The sequence below is a fragment of the Alexandromys fortis genome, unplaced genomic scaffold (assembly GCF_014885135.2).
Source record: "Alexandromys fortis isolate MF-2015 unplaced genomic scaffold, M_Fortis_MF-2015_v1.1 scaffold_93, whole genome shotgun sequence".
NCBI lineage: Eukaryota > Metazoa > Chordata > Mammalia > Rodentia > Cricetidae > Alexandromys > Alexandromys fortis.
This window is the reverse complement of record NW_026067970.1, coordinates 5,711,237-5,736,343: the sequence shown is the minus strand read 5'-3', so window position 1 is coordinate 5,736,343 and position 25,107 is coordinate 5,711,237. Positions and strand designations below refer to the sequence as shown.

Sequence of the window (25,107 nt, the reverse complement as noted above, 5' to 3'; positions counted from 1 at the left end):
TATATAATTTATTTTGTTCCATTACCTCCTTTTAAAAGACTTACTTGTGCTGGGCACACCTTTAATCCCAGCATTTGGGAGGCAGAAGCAGGAAGTAGGTGGATCTCTGTGAGTTTGAGGCCAGTTTGAGCTTATTTATTATTATTATTATTGGTTTTTGAGACAGGGTTCATCTGTGCTGCCCTGGCTGTCCTGGACTAGTTAGGCATGGTGGTGCACGCTCTTAATCCTGGCGTCATGGAGACCAAGGCAGAGGAATCTGGAGCTGGAGCTCAGACTGGAGTACACAGCGAGACTCTCTCTCAAAACGAAAAAAAAAAACCACTTCATTACAGTACAATTTCATATAACATTTCCAAGTTTAAACATACAGGTTGATGATATTTGACAAACTGTGTGTGTGTGTGTGAGCGCGCGCGTGCGCGCACTCTTCCCTCAGTATCTGCAGGGGTCAGTGTCAGGATGGGCCAAGGAAAACAAAATCTACCAGTGCTCAAATCCCTGATAGAAGGCACCGTGAGTATCTTCATATCACACATATACTCCTGAACACGTCAAATCATCTCTAGATGATTATGATGCCTAACACATTGGAAGCGCTATAGAAGTTGGTAGATGCTTCAATTTCAGGAATGATGACAATGAAAACATCTATAAATTATTCCCTGTTTAGTGAGGTGTGATGTTTTTCTGAATGTTCTTGATCCATGGTTGATTGAATAGAAGGATGTGGAATCCATGAATGCATACACACACACACACACACACACGTGTACACATATAATATACATAGCACTCACTCAAGATACACAGTGTTTCCATGTCCTAGGAGCTTGCCTGGCTCTTGTTTGCAACCAGCGTCTCCACAGCTGCCACCTCCCTGCCTCCCCAGGAGCTGATTCAGGATCAGGATGCACACGGAGCCATAGAGTATATCCTCTTTCTCGGAGCCTGACTTTCTCAGCCTTGTGTCTGTGACACTCCTGCTCTGTTTTATTGCTCACAGATGTGAGCAATAATATTGCTGCACTGCTGCCTGGTGCTGCCTTATGGGGCTGTGGACACTGTGTGGACTCAGTCACCGGCAGCTCTTCTGGGAACTGCCAACTGCTTTTTCACAGTCAACCAGCAGGAATCTTGTTGGAATGAAACAAAACAAAAACCGGGTCAGAACTTCTGATTTCCCTCAAAGGGCGCGTTTCTAGGAAGGGAAGTTGCTAAAGGGACTTCTCTCTCAGGCTGGTCATTGTTACTGTTGAGACAATAAAGCTCACCACAAGGCGAGGGCCAGGAAGCTTTGGGTCCTCGACCTGTCATGTCCATGGACTTTTAACAGCTTGGTTAAGACATGAGCTCAGACCTTAAGTCCAGAGTGCCTGAAAGCCTCTTTCTACCTCCATCAGCTAAAACTACTGAAGCTCAATATGGCCACAGAAATGACTTCTAGTAGATCCCAAACCCCTCAAAATTAGCTGTTACTGAGATAAAACTGAAGCTGCTTTGGCATAACAACCAAAACTAGAGACAACCACTGACTCTTAACTGGATTCCAAAGTCTAGAAAGATGGGAATCCTTTCTTCCTAATACAGTTTAACAGGGACTCTCATGCATCTCTGGCATGAATTTACGCGTGTGCTGGGGAATGCCGTCATATTGACACCGACTCCCTTATGGTATGGGCATTGTAGACATTGGACCAAGACACATGTCACAATTAGGACTGTAGCTCATGAGCAGGAGGAGCTGACAGGGATCAAAGATGTGGTCAGGCTGCCCATTGACCATAGGGAATCTTGGAGTCAGCTCAGGAACCCCGAGATCAAATTTTCAACACAAAAGAGAATTTGCCCCAGAAAGATAGAAGGCAGAAAGTAAGAGATAAAGACAGGAAATAGAGCGTGAGGGAGAAGGGGAAAGGAATAAGGGAGAGGGGACTGAGTATTTGTCCTGGGGTGGCACAAAGAACTCTCTCTGGATAACGAGGAAACAGATGTGACTATAGGAAAACGGTGGTTTGTAAAAGTGAAAGGGGAAACCCTGTGTTAGGATGAGGTGTTTAATTTTGATTGGGCATGTTCATTAGGTCAGCCAAAGGGGGCTTTTGGTTGTTGGATTTCACTACTTTGACAGCTGGACCTTGGTAGTCAGCCTCAGGAAGAGGAACAGGACAAACAAGGGAACAGACGTTGGGGCTAGCTTCAGGAATGTAATCTAACAGATCTTAGCAAGGCAGAGGAAAGGGGGGAGGGAGAAAGGCAGAGCCTGCAGAGCCATGCCTGCCACACTCCCGGGAGCTGGCCAGTGTCCCTTCACTGACAAAGAGCAGGAGGTTTCTATTTCAAGTGTACAAAGTTGCTAAATGGCCTCTACCCTGTGACCACTGAAACACTTTCCGGGCTGCTGACCGGAATCTAGATATCCTCTCAGATTTCAAAACCTCAGAATGAAAAATAAGAACACAGCTACTCCTTCCTAGATGTGTGCCATGTGACACTATTTCTGGGGAGACATGAACAAGTGTTTGCTTACCCCAGATAAAGAACCAATAACAGACCTAAGGATAGACACCATCAAAGTCCAAATTGATGAACAAATAAGTTTTATTGGGGTTACTTAGAGGAATATGGGTGAGGGATTATTTATTGGCACAGAAATGACTCAGAGATCTGCATCGCCAAACCCCACCCCAGTGTGACCACAGCTCACCGAGGCTGGACACTTGAAGCACACTGCACAGCCTTCAGGTAGCTCAGCAGGTTGGAAAGTGTCATTTCCAGGCAACTCAACTGGCCTCTTCTTGCAGGGGCTCAGTTGGACCCATCTCTTCGGGGCAGCTAATAGTATCATTGGGCTGTTCTTACAGATTATATATATTTAGGGAGGGAGGAGTCTAGTGTATCTTGTCAGTTTCAGGGACTTCCTGAGGCCCTGAAATGTTTATCTCTTGATCTTAATGAGCTTCCTTGAAGGGTGGACTGTTTCACATACCCCCACCCCCCACCTTAGAACAGTGGTTCTCAACCTTGGGATCGAGACCCCTGTGGATCACACATCAGATATTATATTACCAGTCACAACAGGAGCACAATTACAGTTCTGAAGCATCAATGAAAATAATTTTATGCTTGGGGGTCACCACAACATGAGACATTGCATTAAAGGGTCATAGCATTAGGAAGGCTGGGAACCACCCTTAGGACATCTTGTTCCACCTCCTAACATCCTATGACTTACAGAGCTTCTCTCTAAAATGGAAGGTTTTCATCTCAGAGGAAAGGGCTGTCCAGCAGTGTTATACTGCTGATGCATTAGAGCGGTGCTTTGCACATATTTAATTAATTCAGACGTCTCATCAGGCCACCTGCTTGTTTTTATTTTCATTAATGAGACTACTGGAAAAATCTAAATTGCCAGTGTTAGTGAGATGGCTCAAGGGGGAAAGGCGCTTGCCTGCAAGCCTGATGGCTAGATTCTGGCACCCAGACCCTTAGGGCGGAGGGAGAACTGATTCTGGTACACTGTCTTCGCCCACCACACACGCGCCCTGGTGCTTGTACACATGCAAATGCACACACACTAAATAAATAAATGTAAAAAATTATTTAAAAAATAGTAAAATAGAACTACCATGAGGATTGTATTATCTTATATTAACAACCCTGCTCTACCACCTTTAGAATGATTCTTTTTAAGTCCAGTGTTATTTGTGGATACTCAGGATCCTGAGTGAATCCCGTGAGCTCATGGGTTCAAGACCAGCTTGAGAAACTATATTTAGAGAGCCGTTCAAAGAAAAGATGCCAGGCGCTGTTGGCACACGCTTTTAATCCCAGCACTTGGGAGGCAGAGGCAGGTGGATCTCTGTGAGTTTCTGGCCAGCCTGGTCTACAGCGTGAGTTCCAGGATAGCCAGGGCTACACAAAGAAATCCTGTCTCAAAAACAAAACAAAACAAAACAAACAAACATAGACTGTTCCCTAATTTTTTTTCCTCTCAGGTTTTGCCCTCCCCCAAATCTATTGCAGATTTAATTCAAAAGCCCTTATTTCTTATTTCTCTCTCTCTCTCTCTCTCTCTCTCTCTCTCTCTCTCTCTCTCTCTCTCTCTCTCTCTTTCTCTCTCCTCCCACCGACATACTCTACCTGCCTAGGCAGTGGGCTCACGGCCTGCACGGTCTATCTTCACTTCATTTTTCCATTTGGCATTTGGTGTTCTATCTTGCCTTCTGCAGCCATGGGAACTTGTTTTCTGGTCACGTCTTCGGCCTTAAATTGTTTCTTTGGCTGTTTCCTTGGACTGTCTGGACAGGATGTCCCTTCAACACCCACCCTCGGGGCTCCATATCTGGGGGTGGGAAAACCTCCCCTACAGAGAGGCCTGGCTCCCAGAAGCCCAGTGCTACCCATTGTCCTTTCTCCTTCCTCTCCCCACCCCTTGTTCTTCCCTTCTCCCTCCCCTCCTCCAGCCCTCCCGTTCCCTTACTCCTCCTCTTTCTCTACCGCTGTGTCTTTTCCCCATGCCTTCCATTTGCACCCAGGACGGAGCCTTTGCAGGTAAGACGTGGAGGACCTTTCTGAGTCAGGGGGACATCAGCTCTCTGTGGCGCATGCTCATGAGCGGTAACTCTGAGGCGTCTCAAGGCAGTTCGGTCTGTCTCTGGCTTCTGTTTACCAGGCAGTGTTGTTTCTTTGTTTCCTTTGTGACTTCCATCATTCCTTAAATTCCTGCCAAAGTAAGCTAACTGACCTCCGGAGATTACAAAAGCAATCAGCCTCCCGGCCAGCTAGTTGTCATGTGACCAGTGACTTTGTTCAGGTGGTCAAAAATCAGGAGATAGCTTCCCCCTTGCGTGGGGTGTCTACGGTGGGTATTACAGGACCAGTTTGGGAAGCTAGGGACAATTTTTGTGGGGATCGCAGGCCCAGGAAAGAGAAACAGAGAGTTAACAGAGCCCTCCCAGTGATAAGAGTGAGGATGAATGAAGGATGTTGCTTAACCTCCTTCCCCAGCCTTCTAAAGCATGCTGACTCACCGAGGGAGAAGGAGCGGCCTTTCCCTGTGGTTTCCACTCTGCACTTCAGTGATTCCCACAGCCCTCCCTGAGAAACCAGCCTGGGAGCTAGGACTGACTTGCTGCTACCGCTGCAGTTCCCCCACCCCCAATTTCCTTATTTATCTAGTTAGTTATACTTATAAATCGATTCTTTTTGGCTGTCACAAGATAAATTTATTTATTTATTTATTTATTTATTTATTTATTTATTTATTTTTGGTTGTTTGAGACAGAGTTTCTTTTTGTAGCTTTGGAGCCTGTCCTGGAACTAGCTCTGTAGACCAGGCTGGTCTCGAACTCACAGAGATCCGCCTGCCTCTGCCTCCCGAGTGCTGGGATTAAAGGCGTGCGCCACCATCGCCCGGCTACAAGATAAATTTAAAGCATTTAAAATTTTTTGAGATTATAATTTAATCACAAACCTTTCCATCTCCTCCCTATTCTCCTTCAAATCATGGTCCTTTTCTCACTAATTGTTACTGCATGCATATATATATTTGTGTATACATATCTATTCCCAAATAGAACCTGCGCAGGCCACGTAATGGTACTTGCACGCATGTTTCAGGGCTGAGCATTTGGCACTGAAGAACCAATTGGTGTGCTCCTCCCTAGGGAGCACCACCTCGCCCACTCCCAGCCTTCCTCAGTTGCCACGATTCTTTATGGGTGTATTCCTATTACTGGGAAACACAGGCTCATAGAAAACTTTCTAATTCTCTGTCTGTGACAGAATTTCTGCCCCCTCTTCCAAAATGTTTCCTGAGCCTTAGGTGTGGTTCTGTTTTGTAGACACATGCATTGGGACTAGGCTCCAGAACCTGGCGTTTTGATTAGTTGTGTTTTTCTATACTGGTCTCCATCTGTTGCAAAAAGTTTCCCTGATGAAGAATGAGGAGTACCTTTATCTGTGGGCATAAGACACATGCTTATAAGTTGTTGGTTGAGATTATGCTGGTTGAATAAATTAGTAGTTTTCTTCCAATAACCATACTTTGATTAACACTGAATAAGTACCTAGGTTTCAAGTCCTGGACATTGTTCCCTATTGCTGAGCAGGTCTTAACTCCAACTAGAGAGCTGTTGGTTACCACCAAGGTCTGTGTGCCATTACTGCACCCTTCGGGTTATTGTGCCAAGCTGATCATTGATGGGACTCATAGGCATCACAGTTGGTAAGATTACTGGTAGCCTCCCTCCTTTGGAAGCTTGCATGGCACCTTCTGGTATCAGGAAAGCCAGTCCTCGGGGAGGGTACGTTCAGGTCAATTCCAGCGCAGGGGTCTCTGGGCTGTTTCTGAAGTAGACAGTGTCTTCAGAGATTGAGACTTTCCTTCCACTTCTGGGGGAAGGGAGTGGTAACCATGGACAACAGCAGTAGGTTGTATGTTTTGCGAGTCTCTTAGCTAGCCATGCCCAACAACTCAAAAGAGGGCTTCTAATGTCTACTAGTAAGGTTTTGTTAAGTGGTCTTTGGCTATTTAAAAGAGTATTGTCAGCTCAGATGAGAAAATTTCATTAGAATTATATATGTATGTTTATGCATAGAATTGCATGTATCATAGGTGTTCTTTTGATAACTAATTAAGAGTATGATTCCTTGTGGCATGTCATTGTACCACCTCCCTCCTCGTGTGCACACCTTGTTTCCTAAGGAGCCTCCACATTCCCCAAAGCAAAAGGTTAAAGTACAGGTGAGACTTAACTGTGACAAAGAGACATGGTGCCCAAATGACCCATGTTTGAGAAACATTGTCCTAGAAGAAGAAAAGCGCAGAGAGCACTGTGAGCTTCTGTTACTGTTTGCAGTCATTCCTGACTCAGCCCAATGGCATTGAATATGGATCAACTGATTGTGTCTGTGCATATGTGCCCATGTGTGTGATGGCCAGAGGTTGATACTGTCTTCTTCAGTTGCTGTGCTACTGGATCCAGGAGACTGACTGGCCAGGGAGCCCTCGGGATGCTCCTGTCCGGCTCTCCGGTGCTGGGAGTACAGGCACACGCCTCCATCTCTGGTACTTTCCAGTGGTGCTGAGGGAATCCTTATGCTTGCGCAGAAAGCACTGTACAGCTGAGCCGTCTTCCCAGCATCCTCAAATACCACTTAAAAACAAAGACAAGGTCGGGCATGCCGTAGCAGTCAGAGCTATATAGTGAGACCCTGTCTCAACAAACAAGACTGAATTCAGGGAATGACCACGAGCGAAGGGGGTATAAAGCGAATTGTTTTTCTAATTCTAACTCTGTCACAGAGTTTTGTTTGGGGTGGTGAATCAGCATTTGATTACGGAAGAACAATACCCAACGCGAAGCTCCACAACTTCCTTTCCAAATGGTTAATTTAACTCTACAGAAGCTCATTGAGATGTATAGTTTTAAAATCTGGTTAATTTCAGTATGTGATATTTTTGCAAAGGTTTTTTTTTAAATAATAAAGTTTAATTATAAAAAAAAGAGACCCTTTTTGTGTGGAAGGGTCCTTTGGGCTTTACAGCAGTCAAGGAAACGATCTGCAAAAATACAAGAATAAAACTTGGTACAGTCCGATTTTGGTACTGGGCCAGGATTTCTAGGGTCTGACATCAGATCATTTATTTTAGCCATAGGTAAGCACAGCACAATTTGGGAGAAAAGTTTTCCGAAAACGATTAACTCAGCCCTGTGAGTACAACAAGCTCAAGACATGTTTACATGGAAATCCCTTACAACGTACGCGGGCTTCATCTGTAAGATTGGCTTTTGTTGACAGAGAAGCAATGCTGAAGGTAATGGTCTAGGGAGAAGGGCGGAGGTAAATGTAACAGCTGGCCCTAAGATAACAGAGAAGTCACTTAGGCTGTTGTAAAGTACAAATGGCATCTCTCACAAGGATGAGTTTTATGACCTGGAAGTCATGCTCAAGGTTTTAGGGGGAAAGGTATGGGAGGAGTAAAACATAATCAGACAACAAGGGTTCACCAGGTTGTAAGCTGCCTCCATTCCTGGCATTCCAGGGGGAACGTCTCTTTCCTTTGAAGGATGTTGAAATAGGAGCGGCGGCAGGGCTGCGTCCCCGGCACCCGGCCGCCCGCATGGCTAGCTTATGCCCGAAATAATTACATGGAAACTGTATTCTTTCAAACACTGCCTGGCCCGGTTAGGTCCAGTTTCTTATTGGCTAGCTCTTACATATTGTTCTAACCCATTTCTAATATTCTGTGTAGCCCATGAGCTGGCTTACCAGAGAGGATCTTAACCTGCATCTGTCTGGAGTGGGAGCATCATGGCGACTCCTCCTCTAACCTTCTTTCTCCCAGAATTCTCTTCTGTATACTCCGCCTACCTAATTTTCTATCCAATAAAATGGGCCAAGGCAGTTTCTTTATTAGTAAGAAATCATTCCCACATCATTTCCCCTTTTTCCGTTTAAACAAAAAAGAAAGGCTTTAACTTTAGCATAGTAAAATTACATATAACAAAACAGTTATCAAGTAAGAATTACAGTTACAATATTTATATCTATTTTATCTCTTATCATAACTAAGGAAAACTATAACTATTTATTCTTCAACTCCATCAAAGACTCCAGAAGGATATAATATTATCTAAGTAAACAAGAAATAAGAAAACTCTAGAAATGACAGAGACATCTCGCTGCCTGGACAGTCACCCAAAGTTCCTCTGTACCGTTGGGGCATCCATCTTCGGCCTACAGGCCCATGGTATCCAGATACATTTCCATGAAGCAGGAAATTTCAAAGACAGTTCAGTCATTTTCTGCTGTGTCCTGCAGAATGTCTCGCAGACTCTTTCATGAATCAGGAACCCCGAAAGACCATCTCACCTTTAGGCAAGTTCAGCAGTCCTCTCTCTGAGGGTTCTCTGTGTCCAGTTTATGCAACAGTCCAGGCAAGAGCAGTTTCTTGCCCAAATGACTATCCAACTCCATAAGGATCCTCTTCGATGCCCATCTTCCTCTTGAAGTAGCTGGTGCTGCCAGGAGCAGACGTGTCTCCTTGTCATGAAAAGTCCTAAGTTATTAAAATATTTTAAATGCCATATTCTGCAGTCTTTGAAAGATATGAAGAATGCCTATCTAACTGAAATATATCTCTATATATCTAGAAAATCTAATTAACATGACTACAAGCTTAACTATTAGCGATGATTATCCATTAACAACCTATATTTCCTAATTATACATTACATTTTTAAATGAACTACACAATCACAATACCTTAATCAAGATCAAAAATACATATACATATAACAAAATTGACCATAAAATCCATACCAATGCAAATTATTCATATCTATATCATATCCCCCTTTAAATGTAAAAGAACATTTATAAACAATATTTGGGAACATGGGCGTAGTTTTTTCTCTCCAAACTGCTTCCTGCTGAATAGGGGCGTCGTTAATTAGGTTGTTCATGATATAACCTGTATGCTAGTTTCATCTCAGTTGGCAATTGAGCGAAGCAATTTTTTGAGGGTGTTCACAGCAACCTTTCAGGAGGGCGTGGTCTATCATACCAAATCGGAATAGATGCAATCCACAGGGTCTCATCCTCTGCAAAAACAAAAGAAGACCCTCTCCAAAGCATCATATCCTTAGACCCAAATTCTGAAATCATAATACCCTCATGAAATCCATTTTGGTTTAGCTTGGCAGCCCATATAATGAAATGTCTCTCTGTACTTAGCTCCTTCACAGTCAAAAATTTTAAAGAAAACACAATGTACATAATCCAGACTCTCTGTGAATTTTCCATTTTTACGTGGCTTATTTTTCTTTATTTCTCTTAATCTATAACTATCTGTACTTCTGTACTCTGTCTCTTTAAAGACTTTACCCTTTTTCTTTTTAAGACATTAACTTTATTCTTTATATTCTTTTTCTTCTCTTTCCCAAGCCTACGTACATTTATCCAACAGTGTCTGAATCTGTTTTATTGTGAATCTGTAACTTTTTTACTATCCAGGAGCACTTTGTTTTGCGCCTTTAAATCACTAAGCGCTTAAGAATCTAAGCTGTGACATTCCTAGGTCAAAAACAGGTACTGTATGCTGGCCCCGCCCAGTCCAACATGGCGGAGCCGCTCGTGCCTCTGATCCTTGCACATTGCACCATTAGCATGGCGGAGCTGCTTGTGCCTCTGAGCTGCGGCACACAATGTCCCCCTTTTAGGCACACAGCAGTCTAGTTGCCATCAAACAAATCGTAGCACTTTAATCCAAATGCTCCATTCATAAGCTCTGTCTCCCGCCGGAGCCAGACAGAGATCACAATGGCGGCACAGCCCAGAAAGCCGGCATTTTAAAACAGCCAGTTTTTTCCTGCTGCCGAGTCAGGACAATTTCTTTGCGGCACGCAACCCAGAAACAGCAAAAAGCTGTCTTAAATTCTCTCTCTCTCCTTTTTAAGCCCTCTCAGGTTTTTAAGTGGATTTAGCCCATCACGTCTGGGCGCCAGAAGGATGCCTGCGAGTTCAACTTTCCTGGCTTCTCCAGCGCTTAGCTGTGTGCCAAAGCATTCTTTTGCTGTCTACATCTTTGTTAGCTTTGCGGATTCTGGAAAGATAGTGATGGTCTAAGAGGAGAAGGCCATGTTAGAATATTTTATCTTCTTTCAGAGGTTGATGCCAGAGACTCGGTATGACTACCTATTTGACTTTGGTGGTGTTAGCTGAAGGCCTTTTGGGAGTCACTGAAGCCATGGGTCCTGAAATGGGTCCTGGTTGCCACCTTTCCTCCCTCTTTCCCCCTCTCTCCTCCCTGGTCTCCATGAAGAGACAGAGGTGCTCTGCCATGCCTTCCCCAAAGTGAAGGATTGAAACCAGGAGGTAGGCTAATCTTCCCACCCTGACATTGTTCTCTTGCCGCAGTGACAGAAAGGCGAATACATTTAGTGGTGCAGAATCCCACCAACAGCAATGATTCCGATCGTTGTTGAATAACTCCCTGGTAAAATTCTTTGGCATGACACTCTTCTGTTGGAGTAGAGAAATTCAAGAGACAGTGGAGATGAGGGGAGAGGGAGAATCCTTCAGTGACGTTTACTTTGTTGACAGTGTCCTTTATCTCTTCAAGGTCAGCAGTGAAAGGCAGGGTCCTGGACGGTGGCCCTGAATCCTGATTGCCTGTCTGTCAGGGAGACACATGTGGTCAAAGATGAATTTGAGCAAAGTAGCTGCTGGCTACTCGAACTATGGAAAAGCAGGGCCATTATGAGATGGAAGCCATCCCACCGGGTTGCCACTCCCACATTAAACTGCTGAAGATCAACAGGGAACATCTGGTCACCAACATCCGCAACACTCAGTGTCTGGTGGACAACTTGCTGAAGAATGGCTACTTCTCAGCGGAAGATGCAGAGATCGTGTGTGCCTGTCCTACCCAGCCCGACAAGGTGAGGGACACTGGTGCTGACAGTGACTGACCTGGGTTTCTAGCAGCTCTCCCCCTACCCTGATCCCGGAAAAGGGAGGATTTGCTATACTGGACCAAATTTCCCACTGGGGTCTTTGTTTTTGTTGTTATTGCTGCTGCTGCTGCTGCTGCTGCTGTTGCCATCCCCAGCTCAGCTTCTGCAGCACGGGGCGCATTGATCACAGGTGTGCGTGCACACCGAGCTCTGCGGGTTATTTTCATCCCTGTGCCCCTTATGCATTACAGAACAGCTTGATTACAGATGTGTCCTCACGCTGGGGCCTTAGTAGAACAGAAATGAGCTTCCTGCCAAGCCAGTTTACTTCTGCTTGAGGCTGGAACAAGCCCTTCCATTTCAGCTCTCCCTGTACCGAGTGTTGATCCCTAGGCCAACTTGTGCTTTAAATGAGTAGGTGAGAAAGAGCGTGGCACTCGGTGTCTCAACACCCCAAGGGGCCAGAGGCACCCACAAAGCCAGATTTAGAAGCGACGGCCTCCTTAGGTGGGACCCCATTGAAGACTTTCCCACGCTATGAATGAGGAAGTAGAACCATCAGTTCCCTCTGCTTGGGAGTATGGTCTGCAAACTAAGAGAGTCCCCCAAGTCTCTGGATAGAAAAGTAAAGTGCCTATTTGAGATGAGGCAGGCAGGGGCTAAAGACACCCAAAGAACTTCTAGGGGGGCCCACAGCACACTGGTATGCTTTGGTTTCCTCTCTTGACACCCCCTTTCTTGGCTTTTTGAGACAGAATGCCCCTCTGTAGTCTAGGTCGAGTTGAAACTCTAATCCCCCTGCCTCAGTCCTCTGAGTGCTAGGACTTAGGTGTGTGCCGCTATATACAGCTCCCCGTTGCTTCACCTGTGTTTTTGATACAAAGACCAGTTTGAACATGAGCTTTGATGGGAGTCTGTTACCCTCCTGCAGCTAGCCCGGATATGCTTCTTCCTCTTGTCTCTAGGGTGACTACCTCCTAGCACACTTATCCCTAGATGACAGTGACAAGAGGTTAGGAGGGAAAGTCCACAGCTGGAGGGCTTTTCCCATGTCTCTTCTGTTTTTAGGCTCACAGATGCTTCCTGGCTTCTTATTGCCATGGGGATGAATTCTTGCTAACGAGGCCCACTTTGCAGATTCTATGCAGACTCTTACACAGGCTGTGCAGATGGTCAGGCCATTGCACAGTACAGTAGTACTAGCACCTGGAGCCCCACCTGGAGCCCCTGGGATCCTTTTGGCAGGGAGATACCCCTCACACCAGCTCACGTTCTTAATGTTTGTGCCATTCATAGGTCCGAAAAATTCTTGACCTGGTGCAGAGCAAAGGTGAGGAGGTGTCTGAGTTCTTCCTCTACGTGCTACAGCAACTCGAGGACGCTTATGTGGACCTCAGGCTGTGGCTATCAGAGATCGGCTTCTCCCCTTCCCAGCTCATTCGAAGCAAAATTATCGTCAATACTGACCCAGGTAGGAATCAGCCCCAGCAGGACTATAGGCATGGGTATGAAGGAAGGCACTGGGGTCTGGGAGTGTTATCATACTGTGGCACAGGTGGGCATAAAAATGTAACCAACAAGGCCAACCTGGCTGCCTGGGCTCTATCTTACGGAGCAATCCCCAGTGCTGCTTCCATTTTGGAAAGAAGAGATGGTCTCTGGCATCAGAGTGCAGCCTAGGTCATTGCAACTGAACCAAGCACAGGGAGCTTGTCTGCTTCCTTTTGCTTGCTTGGGTTCTGGGGATGGAACCCCGGGCCTTATGCATGCTAGGCCAGGGCCTTACCAGGGTTATACACCCTAGCCCCTCTCATCTGGTTTATTTAGGAGCCCCGGGAATTTTGGAAGGCCTTAGCTCTGAGTGCTTGTGCAATCAGACACAGCACTAGCACAGTTTTGACACCATGTTTTTCTTTTTTAAAGTTTGTTCTAGGTGGGCTAAGATGTCACTCGGTGGTGATGTATTTACCTAGCACCTATAGGCTTTGAGCTCAACCTCCAATATACAAGTAATAATAAAGAAAAATACCTTTCCCGAAAACAATGAGATTCTAGGCAAAGTTCTTCGGTTACTCAGGATCCAGTCTATATTTTCAAAGTGCTGCAGACCTCATGAGTTGACTGGTTAGCTCCATAATTTTTATGCACAACCTACACCTGTGGAGGCACTGTGCTGGCTTCTGAGGACGCAGCGATAAGCAGGGACAGAACACGACTGTCTTCCGGGACTTCAGAGTCTATGGCAAGGCGACCAGGACAGCAGCGGAAGGTGCAAGTGGTGAGGGCAGAGTCTGCTCTGGGAGGGGGCCACCTGTTTTTACTCTCTCTGTTTTGTGACAGCCACCGGGAGCACGCCAGCAAGTACCCCACACTCTGGCTTTTAGACTCCACTTTGACCTGGTGTTTTAGTCACTTTCCATCTCTGTGACAAAATGTCTCAGAAAGCAACTTAAAAAAAAGCCAAGCTTTGCTTTAGTGTCTCAGTGCATGGTTGGTGGCTCCTTTGCTCTGTGCCTGAGCAGGGCTGGAACATTATCGTGGAAGTGCCTGGCGGAGAACGGAGAACAGCTACTCCCAGCAGCAGTGAGAGACAGCGGGGGAGCTGGGGACAAGATACAGTGTTAAAGGGCAGGCCACCGTGACCTGACTCTTCCAGATGACTGCACCTCCTAGTTTCTGCTGCTTCCCAACAATTCCATTAGATTATGAAGCGATCAGTGGATTAATCTTGGGGAGGTCAGAGCCTTCAAGATCGCATCACTTCCCCAAAGCTCACTGACTGGCTCTGCCATTGGCCTTCGGGGTCATACCAGATTTAAGACATTACGGTTTAGAAACAGAGAGAAAGGGCCTTCCCAGTAAGTGAATGTTTAAAGAGAAAAGGGCCAACCAGTAGTGCCAAGGGCCAAGGCTGAGCTTGCTCCTGTAGCCCAGAGGTGCCAGCTGGCCTTAGCCAGCCTCTTGGTGATACTGCTTCTTCCTGCCTGTTTTCATCCCATCCCCGCCCGTGTGTGTGTGTGTGTGTGTGTGTGTGTGTGTGTGTGTGGTATCTGTGCCTGTGTCTGTGTCTCTGTGTGTGGTGGGGTATTTAGTTCCAGGGTGAGTGGCTCTTTCAAAGGACTTCTCAGTTGGTTCCTTCAGCCATGACCGACTTTAGAGAGTCGTTCACTCTACAGGACAGCACACATACATGACAGATTCATATCACAGGTTATCATATGTCTGAAATGTCCAGCAAACACACGTTCATAAAGAAAAGGAGTCCGCCAGCAGCTGTCGTTGTCTGGCGTTGGGCCAGAACAGAGGCTGGCTGCACATCAGCTCAGGAACTTTGGAAGGGTGATGGGTATTTCATTCTAGAAATATAGTAGTATTTACTGAATTTTATTAATTTACTAAAAATTGACTAGGATGTAATGCAGTTTATAAAATTTTGTAATATAAATTATTATGAGTTATAACCAAAATAAGGCATAAAGTACCATTAGCGTTAAACTTTTTTAGTGGGGATTTGTGTTCTGGGCAGGTTTGGCCTTGAACTTTTTTTTCTTCCCCAAGATAAGGTTTCTCTGTGTAGGCCTGGCTGTCCTGGATCTCACTCTGTAGACGAGGCTGGCCTCAAACTTACAGAGATCCACCCGCCACTGAGTTCTGGGATTAAAGTCCTACAGCACCACTGCCCAGTGGCCTTGTCCTCTTGATGCTCCGGCCTCAGTCCCCTAAACACAGAGACTACAAGGGTGTGACGCCGCACCCATCCCTCTTTGCAAACGTCGAACAATCAACCTGACTAAGTTCATGGGAGAAGCTATAAAGGAATCTAGAAGTATGCATATGGGTCTAATTGAACAATTTAAATTCAAAAACTATTTTAAAGGAGCATGTAGAACGCCTTTCTATTTGCCGTTAAGTCCCATTGTTTGTTGTTCGGGTTGCTGGGGGCACGGAGATAACAGGTTATGGTGTCTCTGCCCCTCGAGACAACTTGGGGCTCACCCTTGGGGTGAGCATCTATGCCTCAAGGTGCTCACCCTGGGGGCCAGGGGTTGCACCTGTGATAGCTCAGCAAATTTAGTTGGGATGTTTGAGGCCAGCCCGCCACGGAGCCTCTGTAAATCAGATTAATGTCCAGCCTTGCATTTTACATCTAAAAGTTTTGGCATCCATTTTTGTCAGACCCCACTTCAAGAACCAAAGAAAGGCTGGGGTAATGTCCCCCTGTACAAGGCTTTCAGTGGGAACTGACTCTGCCATTCAAACAGGCCTGTGGGCAGCGGTGGGGCAGCAAGACTGGCTGGCCTGGCCCTCGAGTGTGTGTGGCTTCTGTCTTTAGAGTTCAGTGACCACATTGTGCATTGGAACAAGGGACGCCTGTTTCAGACACTTGACCTGGAGGGGCCTGCAACCCTCCAGCTGGCTAAACCTGAAGCCAAGCAGACGAGAAGGCCCGACCCTTAAATTCTGAGACACTGGCTCTTTGAGGCCCTGGGGGCTCCTATTAAAGGAGTCAACGACTTGGCTCAGGATCTGGGCTGTGGGTTTGTTTGCTTGTGTGCTTGCCACTCTGTCCCTAGCCGCCTTGTTTAATGCATCTACTCCTTGTCCCCTCACCTGGTTGCCGGGAAACACTCTTTCCCCGCTCCAGTGAGCAGATACACCCAGCAGCTGCGACACCAACTGGGCCGCGACTCCAAGTTCATGATGTGCTACGCCCAAAAGGAGGACCTGCTGCTGGAGGAGACTTACATGGACACACTCATGGAGCTAGTAGACTTCAACAACCAAAACCTAGGCAGCCTGGGAGGCCTGGACTGCCTGCTGGATCACAGCACCGGTATCCTCAACGAGCATGGCGAGACTGTCTTCGTGTTTGGGGACGCGGGAGTGGGCAAGTCCATGCTGCTGCAGCGGCTGCAGAGCCTCTGGGCGTCCGGCAGGCTGACCTCGGCAGCCAAGTTCTTCTTCCATTTCCGCTGCCGCATGTTCAGCTGCTTCAAGGAGAGCGACACGTTGTGTCTGCAGGACCTGCTCTTCAAGCACTTCTGCTACCCAGAGCAGGACCCCGAGGAGGTGTTCTCCTTCCTGCTGCGCTTTCCCCACACGGCACTCTTTACTTTTGATGGCCTGGATGAGCTGCATTCGGACTTCGACCTGAGCAGCGTGCCAGACAGCTGCTGCCCCTGGGAGCCGGCGCACCCACTGGTCCTACTGGCCAACCTCCTAAGCGGGAGGCTGCTCAAGGGTGCCGGCAAGCTGCTCACTGCCCGCACAGGCGTCGAGGTCCCCCGCCAACTCCTGCGCAAAAAGGTGCTGCTCCGGGGTTTCTCCCCCGGCCACCTGCGCGCCTATGCCCGCAGGATGTTCCCGGAGCGCATAGCTCATGAGTATCTGCTGCAGCAACTCGATGCCAACCCCAACCTCTGTAGTCTGTGTGCCGTGCCGCTCTTCTGCTGGATCATCTTCCGCTGCTTCCAGCATTTCCACACGGCCTTTGAGGGTTCCTCGCAGCTGCCGGACTGCGCCGTGACCCTGACCGATGTCTTCCTGCTGGTCACTGAGGTGCATCTGAACAGGACACAGCCCAGCAGCCTGGTGCAGCGCAACACGCGCAGCCCGGCGGAGACACTGCGTGCAGGCTGGCGCACGCTGCACGCGCTCGGCCAGGTGGCGCACCGAGGCACCGATAGGAGCCTGTTTGTGTTTAGTCAGGAGGAGGTGCAGGCATCAAAGCTGCAGGAGGGGGATCTGCAGCTGGGCTTCCTGCGGGCTCTGCCAGACGTGGGCCCTGAGCAGGGCCAGCAGTCCTATGAGTTTTTCCATCTCACGCTCCAGGCCTTCTTCACTGCCTTCTTCCTGGTGGCAGATGACAAAGTGGGCACCCGGGAGTTGTTGAGGTACTTTCGAGAGTGGACGTCTCCCGGGGCGACACCAAGCACGTCCTGCTATCCTTCCTTCTTCTCCTTCAGGTGCCTGGGTAGCGGCAGCCGGTTGGGCCCTGATCCTTTCAGGAACAAAGACCACTTCCAGTTCACCAACCTCTTTCTGTGCGGGCTGCTGGCCAAGGCCAGACAGAAACTCCTTCGGCAGCTGGTGCCCAAGGCTATCCTGAGGAGGAAGCGCAAAGTCCTGTGGGCTCACCTGTTTGCCAGCCTGCGCTCCTACCTGAAGGGTCTGCCCCGGGTCCAGAGGGGAGGCTTTAATCAGGTCCACGCCATGCCCACATTCCTGTGGATGCTGCGCTGCATCTACGAGACACAGAGCCAGAAGGTGGGGCGCCTAGCCGCCAGGGGCATCAGTGCCGACTATCTCAGGTTGGCCTTCTGCAATGCTTGCTCTGCTGACTGCAGTGCCCTGTCCTTCGTCCTGCACCACTTCCACAGGCAGCTGGCCCTCGATCTGGACAACAACAACCTCAATGACTATGGCGTGCAGGAGCTGCAGCCTTGCTTCAGCCGCCTTACCGTGCTCAGGTGAGGCTGCCAGCTGAGATGGGTGAGGAGAACAGAGAGGCTCTCTTTTGTTTTACCTGGCGGCTACATCCCGACCCAATATGGCTGCCCAAAGATAGCACCGGCCAACTACTTAGTATTGTAGCCAGAAGGAATCCCGAGAAGGACAGGTCCCATTTTTAATTTTTTTTCCCCTTTAGTATTGGGGTTTGAACTGGAGGCATCACACACACCACACAAGAACACGCCTAACTGTCTTAAAAAGCCATTGCCAGTGACAGAACTTCTTAGATTTCTTTAACTGTATGTGCCAAGCTAAAAGAGAGGAGGGGAGCACAGGGGATTGTATTGCTAAGAACACACAGATACTGACCTGCCGTGTTGGGATTGAATGAGAGAATGAATTTAAAGGGAGGACGTGACTGCTCCCAGGTATGGTAGAGAAGAGGGTTTGGTGTAGATGTGAGGGAAAACATAGACTGAGGCGGAGACATCTGGGAGAGTCCAGAGTGGACTTGACCAGCAGATCCAGCCAGGCCTTGTGAGAAGCAGGGTGGGGAAAGCCAGGAGACCAGGAGACTAAAAGGCCAAAAGGGCAAAAAATATTTTTTTAAAAAAAGGGACCAGTGTAGCCAAAATGGCCAAATTATATAGGGAAGAACAGCTGGGGGAGTGGTGTAACCTAGCCCCCTGGACTAGAGAATTTAGGGGATAGAGAGGGTATGTCAGCCAGGAGGATCCTATAACAGGTAGAGACTGGGAGAACTGGGCAGCCAGGGTCCACTTTGATATGTTACTAGGGCATCTCAGCCATTTGTCCTGGGTTTGAGACCTAACAGGGATGGCTCTGCAGCGTATACCTTGTGCTCGCATCCAGTCTGATACTGTAGGGGACAGGTCCCGAGAGGCTGCCCTTATCTTTTTGATGTGGCTTTTCTGTTCTCTCTTTAATTGTCGTGGATGTCAGCTTTGTGGTCAAACTTAGCCCGTGGCTTGTGCTTTTAAATAAAGTTTTATTGATGCGCAGCCACACCTGTCATTTGCTTCTGGGTTGTTTCGCCCTGTATGTAGGGTTGAGCAGTTGTTTGGCCCAGCAGCAGCAGAGCCTTCAGCATTTGCCAGCTAGTCTTGGTGTAGAAAGTCGGCTGCCCCGCCCCAGTCCAGTCGCCTCCCGGGGTTCCTGCTCTCATCTTGCTTCTCAGTTTCTTTCTTGAGGGTCAGGGTAGCTTGTTACAGAGATTTCTTGGATGAGTAGGGGTGGAAAGCAAAAGGAAAGGGGAAAAGCGGGAAGGGGGGAAAAGGCTATTGGGAGCTCAGTGGTACCCTTGCTTTGCATGCTGCAAGTCCTGGGTTCTACCCCTGGATCTTTGTATGTATTATTTACCTAATAAATACATACACACATGCACATTTTGCTCATGAGAAGCTATACTGCTGGGTTTAGAAAAATTTTCTAGAGAATTTGCAGTCTGTGACTGGCCCTTGACCTACAGGGAAGCGGTCCCAGAGACCCCATTTTCCTCTTCTATATGCCTGCTCCCAGCCTGCCCTGCACAGGCAGCATTTGCACTGGGAGAGGCTGGAGAGGGTTGCTGCCAAGACCCGCCCTTGCCCAGAAAGCAGCCAGTTCCTCCTGAGACTTCCAACCCAGAACTGCTTTAAAAGAGCTGTTTCCCTGGGCAGCAGGATGCCAGGCCTCCTCCCGCACCTGAGGTGTGTCAGTTCTAGTGGGGACTATCCTGCCTTGTATTTTGTAAGTTAGCTCATGTCCTTACTCCACTCCTAAAATGCGAAGGTACCCCCAGTGGTAGTGATCCCTAAAGGCGGTCCCTCACGTTTCAGACCCCATGACCCGCCCCCACTGTGCTCAGAGGATGGAGAAGTCACACCCAAACGCCGCCGATGTTGGAGACAGCTGGAAGTAGCTGGCTGCCTCTGTGACCCTTTGGCTTCAGGGCTGGGCTGCAGCCTTGTTGCTGGCCATGGACCCTAGGCAGCTGGATTCTTAAGCTGAGCACTTCCTCGGAAGTTCCTCGGCTCTGACTGGCAGTTGTCTTCACTGGTGTGTTTTAGACTCAGCGTCAACCAGATCACTGACACAGGCGTGAAGGTGTTGTGTGAGGAACTGACCAAGTACAAGATCGTGACATTCCTGGGGTAAGTCTTGCTGGAGGATATTGGGCCTGCTACCTTGTCATAGTTCTTAGCATCAGAAAATTGGCAGACATGTGGTCCACTGGTGACAGAAACCATGGCCAGTGCTGGCATCCTCTGGCCTCAGCCTCCCACATGCTGGGGTTACAGGCATGTATGTGGCTCCGGGTTCTGTTCTGGGCTCAACTGGTAGGCTCAGTTCTAGGTGGAATTGGAGCTAATCAAAATGCTTATGGAGCCCCCAGCTTCCTTACTTGTAAAACTGGGACCCAATCCAGGCAAGCTATTTTGGAGGCTACGAAGAGGAAGTATGTGGGGATAGGTTTTGTAGATGTTAAAATACCTGTCTATACATCAGACTTGACTACTTTGGATCTACTTCTAGGCCCAGGGCAGAACCATATATATTGAATAGTAGTGGTATAGCCAAAGGGTCCTAGGTAGAACCCTCCTTGAATACTCCAATCGTGCTACAGAAAAATAAATGAATACTCAAACCAGGTAGTGCTAAGTAAAGGCCACCCATAGACCCAAGTCAGTTATTAAATACGTCACACGGAGTTTTGAGTTTAGGGGTTGAGATGAGGGCACGTGGCCCCATGGCTGCTGCTGCTCTTGTCCCTGGAGCCGTTGCTGAATATTCCTGGACCACTGGATCATGAGGACACGTAAGCAAAAGGTCCCATGGTCCCCTCTGTTATGCATGCCGAGTGGTAGTGGAGAGAAGACTTAATAGGAATGATTTAAAGAAAAGGACATAGGACTTTACTCTTCAGAAAACCTAAATCACCACTAGCTGCATTATTGAGCATTGTGTGCTGGGCTGTGCATGACGGCATATGCTCCCTGTCACCACGGGGCGAAGAGGTGTATGGATTTGGCATAGAGGGGAAGCAAGGGAGCTGGCTTTGGAGCCAGGCTGATGCAGAGCCCAAACTCTGGTCTCTGTGTGTTCCCCCTTTCAACTTAGACAGTGGAAATCAGTAGGCAGCGCGTACTCGCTATAGGAGGAGGTGTTTGGGTGACACCGGACTTACAGAGGCCCCTGGCTGTGCTTTCTCTCCAAGTTTATACAACAACCAGATCACTGATATCGGAGCCAGGTATGTGGCCCAAATCCTGGACGAATGCAGAGGCCTCACGCACCTTAAGTAAGTAAGTGGGGAAGGGCTGGGGACTCCTTAGAGGTTTGTTTTCTTTACCAATACCTGGGTCACCTTTTCCGTTCCAGTGTCATCATAAAGAGGTCTCACCAGCCCCATGGCCATACTAGTCTAGATGTGCTCATCTTGTGGAGAAAACATGGCCCAGTGTGGGGTTTGGCTGTTGGTGGCAGTAGAGAGTTAGCTCTTTAATCTCCCTAGCTACTGGCTGGAAGGAAGGGTTGTATCTATTGGCCTTTTGGGGATACCAGACAAAGATCCTCTTCTCCTGGGGAGCTTGATTCTTGGCATTGTCTTGACATGCCCCTTCAGGCTGACGATCATCCAGCCCTCTTCGTAATGGAAACACTTACTTTGACCATTGTCAATAAATGTGGGAATTCTCAAGCCTACTAAAGAGAGTGGTAGTTCTGGGGTCATTCTGAGAATCCCAGGAAAGGCTCCAATGGTTGATTATCAGCAGAGATTGTGGGCTACATCATAGGGTGAACCCAGGCTGTGGGTCCCTCCCTGAGAGGAGACCCCAGGCATGGATACATGTGTGCCAGGAACAAGATCACACTGGCAAAAAGGCTTAGGCGGGCTCAGTATCGGGAAGAAGGGTGGCCTTACTGTGGAGTCCCTATACAGAGGCTAACCATGCATGTCTCTCTCTGCAGACTGGGAAAAAACAGAATAACAAGTGAGGGTGGGAAGTGTGTGGCTCTGGCTGTGAAGAATAGCACCTCCATCATTGATGTTGGGTAAGTAGAAGGGACACCCTATCACACACACACACACACACACACACACACACACACACACACACACACACGGTGTATACAGCCTGCTGTCTGCGCGGGCACTAGCTGCTCTTCTGGACATCAAGGACCCTGGGGCTGGCAGCACAGACACCTGATGGCTTCTGCATGAAAACTGGGTGGGAAGTGTGACAACAGGGACTGCACACACTTTTACTTATTTAGAAATCAGCGACATTGTGATTGGGACACGGGAGCCTGGCTCTCTGTGTTCACTGTTGCCAGTCATTGGTCCTGTTTTTAAGAATTTACTATTCTCTGATTAGCTTGCTTTTTTTTAATGTTAAAAATTGTGGTAAAATTTACATGATATAAACTCAGCCACCTTCCCCATGTTTACTTATGTAATTCAGTAGTGTTAAGTGCATTCATGTAAGGCAGCCATAACACCATCTTTCTCCAAGGAGCTTCTTCGCTCTGGCTGTCCATTCCTAGGCATCCAGATCCAAAGTTGAGGAGATCACAGAGGTTTGTTGTTGTTTTGGTGATGGTTTATTTTACTTACGTGACACCCCCAAGGGTCATTCCTATTGTCAGATGTCAGAGTTCCCTTCCTTTCAGACTGACTGTCCTCAGGATATCTGCATTTCATTTTGCTCATTGGTTTTCCTGTCACTGGACACCTGGGTTGTGGACTCTGTTGATGGCCTTGGGTACACAGACATCCCTGCTAGATCCTGCTCGTATTTTCTGTGCTTAAACGTCCTACTGGGTTGCAGTAGAATGTTGACTCTCTTTCTGATTTCTTTTTTTCATTATGATTTTTAATCTAAACTTTTATGGCTATTGGTCTTTTGCCTGCATGTATGTTTGTGCTCCACATACGTGCTTAGTGTCACTGAGGACAAAGGGAGCATCTGATCCCCAGGAACTAATGTTATAGATAATTGTGAGCTGCCATATGGGTGCTGGGAATCAAACCCAGGTCCTCTTATTCTCAGAACCAGCTTTCTATTCCTTCTGTCTGATTTCTTGGAGGCCGCACGTGATGTTCCTTAGAGCAGCGCTTCATTTTACACTCCCGCCGGCAGTGTGCGTGGGTTCCATTTGCTCCACTTCTTTGCCAGCACTTTTTTTTCCCCCCGTTTTGTTAACAGCAGACATCCTAAAGGTAGGAGGGGTATCTCATGGTGGTTAAAAAACTCCTTGTGGTAATGTAATTTTTCCTGTATTATAAAAAAGAACATTGGTGGTTTTCTTGAGAAACTATGGGGAATATGAACAATAACAAAAAAATGTCTTCCAGAATTGCTTTTTTTTTTTTTTTTTTTGGTTTTTCGAGACAGGGTTTTTCTGTGGCTTTGGAGCCTGTCCTGGGAACTAGCTCTGTAGACCAGGCTGGTTTCGAACTCACAGAGATCCACCTGCCTCTGCCTCTCGAGTGCTGGGATTAAAGGCGTGCACCACCATCGCCCGGCTCCAGAATTGCTTTTAAGCTGGATATAATAGTACATGCCTGTAATCTCAGAATTTGGAGGGTGAAAGCAAGAGGATCATGGTTCAAGATCATACTCAGCTATATATGAAGTTCAAGGCCAGCCTGGGCTATTTAAAATAAGAGAATCGCCACTGACATTTGAGAGCATGGGAACGCTTTTCAGTTCCCTCTCTCCCCCATTACTCCTTTTACAGAGCAGAAACCAACCCACATGGACTGAATGCTGTCTTCATTTTTCACAGTCTCATGTCATAGTCTGACACTTTCTTACAGTTGATGCTACTCAATTGGTATTGTGCATATATTTTCTTAGCAAAGTACTGGAAACCGGGGTCTCATAGGCCATGCCTGAAAGCAGCCTGCTGAGCCTTACTGCAGAGGTCAGACCCTGTTGTGTGTGGACTGGGCACATTGTTCTGCTCCCTGGAGACAGAGGCCAGTGCTCGCGTCTGTGAAAGCACAGAATCTTCTTTACTGCTCTGCGAAGAATGACCTCATTATTTCATTTGACAGAGAAGGAAACTAAGGCCTAAGACATGTTAATGTTTATGTAGGGTTGCACAGCTGTCTTAAGTTGGTTGTGATAAAGACCATGGGCCCAAATCAGCTTGGGGTGGGAAGGGTTTGTTTGGCTTACATTTTCCCATCGCAGTCTATCGCTGAGGGAAGTCAGGGCAGGAACTCAAGCAGAAAGCACAGGGGAATGCAGCTTACTGGCTTGCTCCCCAGGCTCACTCAGCCTGCCTTCTTAGACACCCCAAGATCTCCTGCTCAAGGGTGGCACTGCCCACAATGGGTTGGGCCCTCCCACATCAATCAAGAAAGTGCCCTACAGAGTTTCCTATAGGTCCATCTGATGGGAGCATTTTTTTCCACTGAGGTCTGCCTGGAAAGGGAAGTCAGCTTCATTCATTGTTCTAACTCGCCACCGAGACTCGAGTGTCACGCAGGGCCTGGCTGGCAGCATTCTTACCATATACAAGGAAGGTTGCTAGATGGTTTAGCCATAGTTCCAGGCCTTGGATTCCTGGGAGGCCAAAATCATCAATGGCCCCTTTGCTTGCCCACTGTTGACCCAGGGTGGGAGGCTAGCCCTCCTTTCAAACCAGCATAGCCTGGGAGTTACTTTCTAGGGCAATTGTTGGCTGAGGGTCTCAGCAAAGAGCATTTGCAAAGTTCAGAAAGGCTGGTCTCAAACCACACAACCTGCTGATCTGCCTGTCTGTGTTCGAGGTTGCTGCTGCTTTCAGGCCTCTCTGTAACTGGGAGCCCAGGGCAGGCTGCTTGTGCAGCTGCAGGCTGGGATCAAGGTCACCCCTCTGGCAGTTGCCTGCTGAAAGTGAATCCAGAGGAGCAGCTGACGTCAGATGGAGATGTGGCTGTGTAACAGTCCATTGCTTGCCTCTGCTTTCAGGATGTGGGGCAATCAGATTGGGGATGAAGGGGCAAAAGCCTTCGCAGACGCATTGAGGGACCACCCCAGCCTGGCCAACCTCAGGTAACATGCCTTCTGAGAGGTGGGCTTCCGGGGCCCAGGGAGGGGCTTCTGGGAGGAGGTGGCTGGCTTTCCTACTGGGGCAAGTTTGATTGGCACATGACTTCTTTTGATCAAGTTTTTCTCTGTGGGTGTGAGGCATG

At 47.9% G+C, this 25,107-nt stretch overlaps 1 protein-coding gene across 7 annotated transcripts in view; it reads left to right on the top strand.

The window, feature by feature from the left end:
• The window catches only part of Nod1 (nucleotide binding oligomerization domain containing 1), a 55,222-nt gene that overhangs the window by 17,553 nt on the left and 12,562 nt on the right, over window positions 1-25,107 (top strand). For 2 of the 7 annotated variants that reach the window (XM_050155499.1, XM_050155504.1), the window contains 7 exons: window positions 11,132-11,450; window positions 12,762-12,936; window positions 16,111-17,935; window positions 19,988-20,071; window positions 21,136-21,219; window positions 21,891-21,974; window positions 24,884-24,967. In XM_050155499.1, the coding sequence (XP_050011456.1) occupies window positions 11,250-11,450; window positions 12,762-12,936; window positions 16,111-17,935; window positions 19,988-20,071; window positions 21,136-21,219; window positions 21,891-21,974; window positions 24,884-24,967 (2,537 nt within the window). In that variant the 5' untranslated portion in view covers window positions 11,132-11,249. Of the gene's footprint in view, window positions 1-4,413; window positions 4,555-7,657; window positions 7,823-11,131; window positions 11,451-12,761; window positions 12,937-16,110; window positions 17,936-19,987; window positions 20,072-21,135; window positions 21,220-21,890; window positions 21,975-24,883; window positions 24,968-25,107 lie in introns of those variants that run through there. The other 5 variants (XM_050155503.1, XM_050155501.1, XM_050155500.1 and 2 more) reach the window with 5 other exon arrangements.